The 11143-nt window shown below is 38.7% G+C and overlaps 1 protein-coding gene across 37 annotated transcripts in view; it reads left to right on the top strand.

The window, feature by feature from the left end:
* The window catches only part of lmo7a (LIM domain 7a), a 67684-nt gene extending 62352 nt beyond the window's left edge, over positions 1 to 5332 (top strand). For 24 of the 37 annotated variants that reach the window (XM_023950988.2, XM_023950993.2, XM_023950991.2 and 21 more), the window contains 6 exons: positions 921 to 976; positions 2888 to 3065; positions 3272 to 3583; positions 4224 to 4332; positions 4632 to 4734; positions 4823 to 5332. In XM_023950988.2, coding sequence (XP_023806756.1) covers positions 921 to 976; positions 2888 to 3065; positions 3272 to 3583; positions 4224 to 4332; positions 4632 to 4734; positions 4823 to 4845 — 781 coding nt within the window. In that variant the 3' untranslated portion in view covers positions 4846 to 5332. The remainder of the gene's footprint in view (positions 1 to 920; positions 977 to 2887; positions 3066 to 3271; positions 3584 to 4223; positions 4333 to 4631; positions 4735 to 4822) is intronic. The other 13 variants (XM_023950996.2, XM_078940024.1, XM_078940023.1 and 10 more) reach the window with 3 other exon arrangements.
* Positions 5333 to 11143: the final 5811 nt, after the last annotated feature.

The following is an 11143-nucleotide window of genomic DNA, read 5'->3' on the forward strand; positions in this document are numbered from 1 at the left end:
AATTTAAATAAAGAAATACTCAGAAATGCAATTTGAAGCTTAATTTTCTTCATATATGTCCTCGAATATTAGAAAAATGCTACAAGAACATGTTAAAAACACCATTTTCATCACAGTGGGACTTTAAAGATTAGAAGAGCTGACCTCATCTCATGAGTGACCCCACTGGTGTGTGAATTTAAAGAAGAAACAGAGCCAATCTAATTATTGCTTTGGAAAAAAAACCTCATGTATTTGTAAATAAAAAACCAAAAACTAAAAAGAAAGATATGCATAGAGGCAAGTCTCAAGGTTTTAAATTGGTGGGATTTTTTTGTTTGTTTAAAAGACAAGCATCATTATTCTGAACTCCTTTAAAAAGTTCTGGATTGACTAATTTCAGGGCAAATTTTTGTCCAGTTAGATGAAACAAAGGTCTGTTTAACATGATCAAAGGTTTTATAAAATTTAGATTAGAACCGGATCTCTTAGCAGCTACCTAAATGATGTCAGAGGAAGTCCATGCTGTGCGCTACTTACCGGACTAGGGAGTACCAAAGAACTTTTTCCCTCACTGCGGAACTCGTTGCATCTGGTCCTAGCTTGTTTTTCTTTTCTCTTTTTAGATTTTCTGACATAAAACTAAACTCATCTTGAAGTGCAAAGCACCCTAACGTCAAATACATTTATTAAAATAAGGGTCATGCATCTGAAAGTCTTTCTACAAATGAAACACATCTTCAAAAAAATTAATCAGGTGTTGATTAATTTTCTGGAAATACTCGAGCTTTTTCTGCAAATATTTTTCGCATAAATACCAGTTTTCCATGTTTTCTTAGAGTAACTCACATAAATGTACAGTCACATAAATAAAAATCAATAACAAAACATTCTAAACATGTTATGGTCTGATCCGTTCTTTTGGTCTTTTGTTTTGACAGGGCAAAGTCCAAATCATCTCCTCAGCTTGATGAAGACGAGGAAGGTCAGAGGAGAGGTCAGTGCTTCCTGACTCACTTGCTGGTGTCTGAGCTGCAGCTGAAGGGCAGCAAGTGCTGATGCAGCAGCAGAGTCTGCGTTAACGGAGCACTTTTCTGTTCTGTTTCATCTCAATTCTACCTCCTCTTGATTCACGAATGAATCTGAAACAAGAACCGTGGAAATATTTGATTTTACAGTTAAACTGCGAATCATTTGACTGATTAGAAAAAGTCTCAAGCAGCAGAACAGTGATCTCTCAGATCTTTGTGTAATTTAATTTAACTGTTGAGTGAAACTGCGCTGCAAAAATAGGCGCTGTAGAAATAAGTCAGACATTTGTCACCCATTGGTAGATTTTCTTCAAATAACCAAAAAACAAATCTGCCAATGTGGCAAAAAAAAGGTTTTTATGAAGAATTCTTATTTTAAGATAGACATTCTGGTCAAAAAGACACGTTTTCTCAAACTAAGATTAATTTTTAATTGAACGATTTTATTGATTTGGTTAATTTTCCTGAGAGAAGGGTATTTTTACTTTCTTGAGATGCAGCCTTCGTTTTGTGAAGAAAACCAACACAAAATATTACTAATCCTTTTTGCCCCAATTCTAGTAAGGCAATAAATGTTGAATATCTTTTTGAGCAGCTTATTTTAAGCAATTGATATATTTAATGAAACTAGTTTTTCACTCATAATTCGCACATCATTTTGACAACTTTATCTTAAAATTTGTAATTCTAGTCTTATCATATTTGGTCTACAAAGAAAAATAGATTGACTGTTGTTAGGCTTAAAAAATTTATTTTTTATGGAAAAAGTATAAGCATGTATATTTAAGATATCAAATTTTATAAAAACAATACATCCCCGAATTTTAAAACATAATATCCCCAATGGTCAGAGCATTATACCAAAATAGAAATGTTTATAGCTAATTTCAAGATTACATTTTGTCTTAAAAGAGCAGACTTATTTCAAGAAACCATAAATTCTGGTAGTTTTATTGCTAAATTTTTAACTTATAACTTGTATTTTATACTTTTTAATTTGTCTTGAGAAGAAATTTTTCCCAGGGAACTGCGAAAAGAGATGGCCTTAAAAAGGAAAATAACACTCATCTCAAAAAGAAAATCCCCAGAAAGTAGTAAAATGATCTGTAATTAGTTTGGAGACAAAAATTAAGATTAATGTTTCAAGAATAATTGAAACTTCCACTTTTTTCCTCTACCTTTTTGTCACCGTAATCAAAGTGAACTACAATTAGATCATTAGGTCCATAACCCCCCCCCCCCAAAAAAATCCAAATCATTTGCTTAGAAATAGTAAAAAAAATATATATATCTCATTATTGGGCTGTATGACAAATAATTTGAAGTAATTCTACCTAACAGCTATTTTAGCTTGTTTTTAAATGCTCGTGTGAAACTCTTTGTATCTAGATTTTTTCATTTTACTACAAAATTTCTTTTTAAGTAACGATAAAGTTTAACGCAAATCTGACCTCAGTCAACTTTCTTATTCAACTTCAAAATCACATCTTTAAAATTGAACCAAATATTACAGTACGATTTAAGTTTTTTTTTTAGTCTTAAATCAAGTTTTTCTATTGTCATGAGTTTGGAGCAAAATAATTTAGACTAATTCTAATAAAAATGTCCTTAATTCTAGGTCCTAGCTCTTAATGAGACAAAAAAATCTTAACGGATTTTGAGAAAAGCTTGGATAGAAAGAAGTTAAAAGAACTTCAAATGTGGTAAAAAAAAACATTAATATATATATATATTGAATATCTTAAAACAAGGTTTAAAATCTTTGTAAGGATCCAATAGTTTCCAGTGTACAAACAGATCCTCATTTTCAGACTTTCGTGCTCTCCTCGTGCTGCCGTGAATGTAGTCTAACCGTTTCATTTCTCCTCCTGGGTCAGGCTCTAGTGCAGACTTTAAGAGTTACCAGCCTCTGTCGCAGGCTGAGCTGGAGCGCCAGCAGATCCTGAACAAGATGAAGAAGAAGACATCACTGCAGAGGGACGGCAGCTGGATCCGTCAGGGCTCCACCACCACTCCCACCAGCAAGGGGGAGAGCGACCCCCAATTCATGCGCAGGTGAGAGATCGTCTCTGTAACCGATGGAGCGGGTTGCTTTTTTTTTTTCACATTTACTAACATCATGTCAGGCTGCTGAACTAAAACTGAAAACACTCTGGCTGCCACTCTGCGATACTTTTTGGATTATTTAAAATATTTCCCATCAGTTGGCAGCCAGATGTTAATTCTTCACTAATGTGGGTGTGGCGGGGGTTGGCTTGCAGGGGTGAATCTCTGGACAACTTGGACTACGACTCTCACCGTTCATCGTGGTCCCCTAGAAGCAACTCTTTTGTCCAGAACTACTCCCAGACCCAACATGGTCTCTATGGCAACTCCTCTGGCTATGGTGGTGGGCTCAGGGCCCAGCGGCCCGTCTCCGTCACTTTGCCTTACTCTCAGTCTATGGGCTCCCTCAGAGGTGGGGCAGGAACCCACACATTCCCCTGGTCCCGACAATCTTCCTCCACGTCTACTTTATCTCCCACAACTCCTGATCCCTTACCCGAAGGAGATTCCCGCCAGCAGCGGAGCAGGTAAAACTAACCGTGCTGCTTCAGATGTTTCTAACTTTCTCTGTGGTGAACAGGGTTGGAAAATGCAGGTTTTTTATCTCAGGAGGTGGTTGTGAAAGCCCCACCCCGATCATCTTTTGATGTGTTTTCAAAGTGTTCCCAGTGGTCATGATTAGTTCTTAGCCAAGCATTTTTTTTTAAATGTCGTTTTTTTTTTACTGCAGAGTACCAGAGACTGTGTAGTTGGGGCAAAGTAAGCCCATATCCATTTCCCATCATCCCTCTATTTTCTCTGTTTTCGTCTAACTTTCAGCTCCTCACACCCCTGCTGTTGTAGGTCATACATCGCACATACAAGCTTTTTCCAGCGCCATTTTTTTACCTGCTCCTAATTCACAATTTGAATAAATAAAAAGCTTTATTTTCTGTATATATGTCCTCCATCATTGGAAAAATGCCACAAGAACATGTTAAAAACTCCAAATACACGAATTTGATCAGAGTTGGCCTTCAAAGAGGGGTTTATGTACCGCAGTTCAGGTCCACAGTGTCTTTTGTTCGACTTCACCTTTAGTGTGACCGTGTTTTGCGTGTACCTGCCCTCACAATCCATCACACGTGTGTCTGGCTCTCAATCACAGTTGTTCATTCTTCAATCCAGGTCAGTGAGTGGAAAGAACATTTGTTCACTCTGTGACACGCCTCTGGGAAAAGGAGCGGCCATGATCATCGAGTCCCTGGGGCTCTATTTTCATTTGGATTGCTTTAAGGTGAGACCTGGGCTGACCCTGAGGGCGCCGGAGCACCTCAACCGTGCCGTTTTGGCCGGTCTTCGAAGGCTACCTTGAATTTTTCAAACTTCTCCTTCTTTTGGCCTGTCACCTTCATCAATCCATTGCTGTCATCCTTTAAGGAACTCTGAACTTCTTTCTCCTTCGACGTCCTCCATCTGATCCTCTTTGTCCTTCTTTATGCGTCGATTCTGTCTGTAAAAACAGAAAAGATTTTTGTAGTTGACTCCCCACACACACTCCAACTTCTTACCCTTACCGTTTTGAAATTCCCACAGTGTATCGATTGCAATTCGAGCCTTGGAGGATCAGAAGCCGGGGCCGAAGTCAGAATACGAAACCAACAGCTCTACTGCAACTCCTGCTACATACAAGCCAAAAGTGAGTTACCTGATCCTGGAGATCCAGCTCAGAAAACCGCCAGTCTCTTTTTTTTTGTTTTCTCACGCCTCCAATTGTTATCTTTTAGTCAGGCAACCAACATCCATGTGAGGTGAAAGCACTCAAGCAGATTGATGAGGAATCGACTTGCGACAACAACCCCTGAACTTGTAAAGTGAATGTTGGGACAATGACTGGAAAACTGGTTTAGATTCCCCCAATAACTTTCTGAGGAAAAATATCCTTCTTGTTCTTAACGTGATTGCAGGGTTTAAATTTCTAAGGCGTTATTTACTCTTGTGTTTATGTATCTAATTCAATACTAGCGCTGTAAAAAAAAAGTGTGAGGTTTCAGCTTGCTTCTGTTTTCCAATGTGTTAGCCATAAAAAGTGTAAAGCAATTGGATTGCCATTTTAGAGGAAATTCATCTCAGCGCTTTCGTCAGATGAGATGATTTTATTATGTCAATGTGCCTTGGCTGTTAAAATTATTAGAAAGCATATTTGGCAAAGAGAAAAAAAGCACTTTTTTTGTTAAGTGGATGCTAAACTGAATAGAAATAAATAATAAGTCTGTAAATAAACTACTAAAGCTTTATTGGTTGTGTTTTTTTATCTCGTCCTCGTCAATGAATATGCATTATTTCCCACACTATGAAGCAAACCTTTTCCTGCCTCTGCAATCAGAAATGATTAGGCTCGTCTTTTACCGTCAGTCACTCTTACTCTTCGTTTCTCTGCGATTCCGCAGCCCTAATGAAAGGAATTTCAATGAGCTTCACTGCTGAGGTTCAGAGGACGTGCGCGTTCTGGGTTCTCCAAGCCAATTTGTCATGCATATTTTACTTGCTGTGCATGCATTACACTTGATTATCCATTGATATGCTGGTTTTCAAGCGTAATCTATCATTTTAGTGGTTGCACAAACTCACGTGTGCAGGAAAATGAGCTGAGAATTCATACCTGATTGTTTTAGGTAAAAAAAAAAAAAAGGTCCCCAATCCTCCTGAGGAAATGAGCTGAGATTCAGTAGTGCACTCTATGGAAATAAGCCTCATTTGGTGAAGCACAAAAAGATTTCTGTCTTCAATTCTTAAGGTGTTTTTGTTTTTCTGGGTTATTTTTGCTGCTCAGGTGGCAAAAAAGGTGTAAAAAAATAAAATAAACATGACACATGACCTGAGAGGCTCCAGCACTGTACAGTGGCTAGAAAAAGTTAAATCTAGCAAGCATCCAAACCTTCTCCCCCACTTCAACCTTTCTTTTTAATGCTCTTACAGGGGGGACGTCAGGATGTTTAGGCTGTTAAATGAATATTTTTATTCGGTGTCAGTTCATACCTGCATTTAATAATCTCAGTCTTTCGAAATAAAAGCCTTTTGGGGGACGTTTAATGCATCATTTGGCCTAAAGGGGGCGCTGTGAGCTAAGACCTGCACTGAGACATTTATCTTTGCTGTTGTCAGAGGCGTCCAATTCACTGCTGAATGCTATTTCACCTCAGCTCTTTTCTTGAGGGGAGATATTATGATTGGGAATGATCAAAAACCACAGGACATTGTGGCTTCTGGTTTCTAATCCTGTGGGAGTGTTTAAATGTGTCTCAGATGAATAGCAGCTCCTTCTTTGGACCAGCTGCTTTTTCACACTTAGATCATCAGGCACTGATTCACCTGCAGTGTGAACTAACGCGTTAATCGCTCGTGTCTCTGCAAAGGCTGCCTTCAAAGACCTGTTACGGTTTGCAGATGCAATGGAAAGGCTGCAGATACAGAGGCATTGCAGACAACCTAATCCAAATTAAGAGTATATGAGCCATTTAACGTGACTGATGGGCTGAACATTCGACTGAGCTTAACGGTACACAAGCTTGGAATCACTTAGGCATCTGTGGCATCTAGCTCAGCCAGGGGTCTGCAACTTTTAATGCTAAGACAGCCAATTGGTCCAGTACTTCCTATCAAAACCCAGCAAGAGCCACAAAGTCACTGATGCAATACACAATGTTTTTGTAAACAGGCCATTAAGAGCACCTTTTAAATATTTACTTTAATTTAATGATTATAATTTTCTTTGTACAACAATTTTACCTTCTTTTGCCTTTGACAGCTCCACATACAAATTTCTTTCAAAATAAAATCCAGCTTGTGTCAAAAAAGATGAATCCTGCTGCAGCAGATTTATTTGAAATAACAATGCAAGAAAGCTATTGTAAATTCACAGCAAATTGTGAATTTGCTGTGCCGTCATCCTTTTTCTCCTTTCATGATTGGATGTAAACATGATAACATTATCATACCATACCAACTGAGTACTGTACATCTTTAAAAAAAACTAAAAACAAACAGGCATCAATATGACAAAATATAGTTTAAAGACACAAAGACTTAAGAAAGAAACTAGGGGTTTAAAGCCAGAGAGTAGAAATGTGTTTTAAGACGGGTTACACAAGTGGACAGTGAGGGGGCAATTCTAACGTTCAGAAGGAGGTTATTCTACAGTTGAGGAGCAGCAACAGAGAAGGCCTGATCCTCTCTGAGCCTCCTCTTGGACCACCTGCAGGAGCCACAGATCGGCTGACCTGCGGGACCAAAACGGGGAACAAAGATGAAGAAGTTCAGAGAGGTACGGAGGGTTAAAACCGTGTAAACATTTAAAAACATACACAAAAATTTTAAAACGAACTCTACAAAACACAGGCAGCCAGTGGAGTGATGCAAGGACCGGGGTGCTGCGCTCTCTTTTAAGAGTACCAGTTAAAAGTCGAGCAGCAGCGTTCTGAACCAGCTGCAGACGAGAGAGCAAGGACTGACTCACTCCAAAGTAAAGTTCGTTGCAATAGTCCAGACGGGACGAGATGAATGCGTGTATCCAGGTTTCTAAATGCTGCCTAGAAAGTAATGATTTCACCGTTGCCAGTTGTCTTAAGTGGTTAAAACGGGACTTCACTACTAATCTAATCTGGCCCTCCAATTTAAAATCCCTATCAATATTTAAACCAAGGTTGGTAGTTGTGGGTTTAAGACATCTTCCCAGTGGACCCAGGTCAGCAAAAGTGGACTCACAAGGGCCAGTTGGTCCAAACATTAGAACCTCTGTTTTCTTTTCACTAAAATTTAAAAAATTCGGGGCCAACCAAACTTTGATGTCCTCAATGCAATCCAGGAGTGCTTTAGCTGAAGTCATCATTCGTTTTTTAGAGGTACAGTAAGTAGATCTGGCAATCATCAGCATAGCAGTGGAAAGCAATGTTGTGTCTCTGAAGGATAGAGCCTAAAGTCAACAGGTAGAGGGAGAACAACAGTGGTACTAGAACTGAACCCTGAGGGACCCCACATGACAGGGAGGTACAAGACGACTCAGCATCCAAGATGCTCACACAAAAAGACCTATCAGACAGACAAGACCTTAACCAGTCAAGTGCTGTTCCACAAATGCCCACTAGGTGGTTTAAACCAGATATTAAAATCCTGGGGTCCACTGTATTTCTACACATTGGTGTAGAATCAGATTTTTCAAATAAATCTAAATGTGCTTTAAGCTTTTTCTAATAATAAACCACTTTTACCATTATTAATCTCACTTATGTGTTACAATTCTAAATATATATGACAAAACATAAAAGAAACTAACTACAAACCCCTTTTTTTATTGAACTTGTTGGTATCATTCTTTATTGCTAAAGAGTTACAATGGATAGACTAAGGAGCCACATGTGGTTCCAGACCCTCAGGCTACAGATGAAGGTTTATGATGAAGCCCCCGAAAACAAGCTTAGTTTCAAACTCAAACCTACTGAATGGCAGAAGTTTGAAAGACGTTAAACGCACACTCTGGTCACGTTATTAGCCACACCTGCCCAACTGCTCGTTAAGATTTACCTCGGCTTCATGGACGTGCAGCCGACAAATCTCCAGCAACTGCGTGATGCTGTCATGTCAATATGGAGCAAACTCTCTCAAACTGTTTCCAGAACCTTGTTGAGTCTATGCCACTAAGGAGTAAGGCAGTTCTGAAGGCAAAAGAAGTCCAACCTGGAACTGGCAAGGTGGACCTGATAATGTGGCCGGTAAGGGATTTAAAATAGATGTGTTTCATGAACTTCAACTGAGGCGCAGGTGGCTATTTTGATAATTAACAACAGATTATTAGCCCTCCTTTACAAACATGAGTTGTTGTGTTGTTGTTTTTTTTACTATTGATCTGTGACCTTTAGTGCAATGAGGAAAGGATCAGCTTTAGATCCCCATTTGTCTTCATTAAAAATGCTTCCTGTAATCTCTGCCTTACAAAAGGGCAAATCTCATTCAAAAGAGACTTGACCTTCCGGAAGAGGTCCTCTTGTTTGTTTGTTCTCAACTTAGATTGGATTTCTTTCAAGATAAAAGGTTTGAATAGTGGGCACATATGAGTCAACATTTCAAAACAGTTACTTTCTCTGGAACATTTCTCTCGTGGTTTTCCTACAAACTGCAAAGACGAAAAAGAAGAAAATTACTCTCAGAGGTGAAAGAACGGTAGAAGGAAAAGCCCCACTTGAACTGGCATCCCCTACAGACAATAGGAAACCCTGCGTTTCATTCAGAGAAAAGAACTTTCTGGACATTTTTCTGTGACCTTAAAGAATATGGATTTATTTTTATGCCTTCAGCTCAGTGGCTGGGGGAAGCAAACTATTACTGTAGATAAGATGCATTTCAGTTGCCATTCCAGTTGGCAGGGAGGAGAAAAGAAGTGTGGAAAGTGTTACACGGCTCTAAAATGATAAGACTGCGTGGTCACAGCTGGGGCACACTGATATGCTTGAGACTGCATTATGCCTGAGGTGACAGGGGACCAAGTTTTCCTCACATTAATTCATCCTGGCTTAGTCCAATAGCTAAGCATGAGCTAGAATACTCATTCTCGGTTAAGCATTTTCCACTCTTTGTCCTGTGTTTTTGTCTTTTGGGTGGAGGAAAGAAAACAGAAAAGCAATCATTTGCCAGTTTGAATTCTATCAAATCTATCATCCTCTAGGTATTACACGTTTTTCTGTGCATCCTTTTCCAGCCATGTCTATTCTGTTGGTGGCAGAAAGACAAATGTGCAACAGAACCAGTTCATTTGAGTGCATGTCACCTTTCCATAATGCCTTTTTCTCTAATACTAATCAGTTAATTAGAATTTTATCTGAAGAAAAACTTAAAAGTAATCATGACAAGCTCACAAATGTGCCCTTTTGATGTCACTGCAGTGCTGTGGCTAACTTGCGTGGAAGTTATTTTTGACGGCTACCTGCGGTTCATTTTCACGCTTGTGCTAGCTGATACCGTAAAGGTCAATGTAATGTTGGTTTGTTTATAGCAGGGACACTGGCAGCCATGGCCCAGTTAATAGAAATGTCAATGAATGCACCTTAACTGCCTCACTTTCCTTAACTGTGGTCAATTACATCTGCTACTTGCTAAAATGATGCTAACTGTGCTAAAAATGTCACGATAAAGGGTACATTTGTTAAAATAATATATCATAAAATTCAAAATTGTATAAAAACTATTCAAATGCTGGTGATTTCATTTTATTATACATTGACATCAGAAATTTATACAAGGGAGTGATTTTTTTTTTTTTTTTTTTTTTTTTTAATGATTGAAAGGTCTTCAGCAACTACCAGGTTCATTAGTCCTTTACATTTTTGGAAAGGTTAGAGTTTGTTGATGCCAAATAGAGTCAAGACTATAGAGGAGCTAGAAAACGTTCTTTAGAGCAGCCAAATGCAAAACAACAAAAGGCAAATTTCACCTTTTTAAATTTACTTTTAAGACCCACTCAGATGTAAATCATTTTTTTAACATGTTCGTGAGGCAATTTTCTCATGATGGAAGACATATATAGAGAAAATGAAGCATTTTGGAGTAATGCTTTTGTGCCTGGGACACAAAAGTCCCATTGGAAAAAGCTTCTACTTCAGCAAGCCACAAGCTCCCTGCTCTGTTCCATTCTGATCTATCCACTTGTAGATGACTGCATCCATGATGGGAAGTTAGAGAAGGTTTATTCAGCACTGGTCCCACCCTCAGAGGCAAATGTCTGATGAACTACTGCCGCTCTGTAGAAACTAAGTCTAGAAAACGACACTGTTGTTGGTTTTGGGTTTTTTTGTGGCTAAAAACGGCATTTTATTATTCACAGACCACTGGGAACACTTTGAAAATAGATCAAAAGATGATCTGAGTGGGACTTTAACTGGGGGGAAAAAAGGCATTTATGATTCAATGTGATCAGAGGGATGGTTGTTATTGGATATAAAACGGTCGAATGTGAGCCGTGTCCTTCTCTGTTTTCTGTTAATATCGATAGTACAAAGTGTTCCTCAGGCAAAGAAAGGCATAAAATTTGAGGTTAAGGGCTTCTAATGTTTCAGACA

Source organism: Oryzias latipes, chromosome 21 (assembly GCF_053564925.1).
Source record: "Oryzias latipes strain Hd-rR chromosome 21, Olatipes_Hd-rR_3.1".
NCBI classification, from domain to species: Eukaryota; Metazoa; Chordata; class Actinopteri; order Beloniformes; family Adrianichthyidae; genus Oryzias; species Oryzias latipes.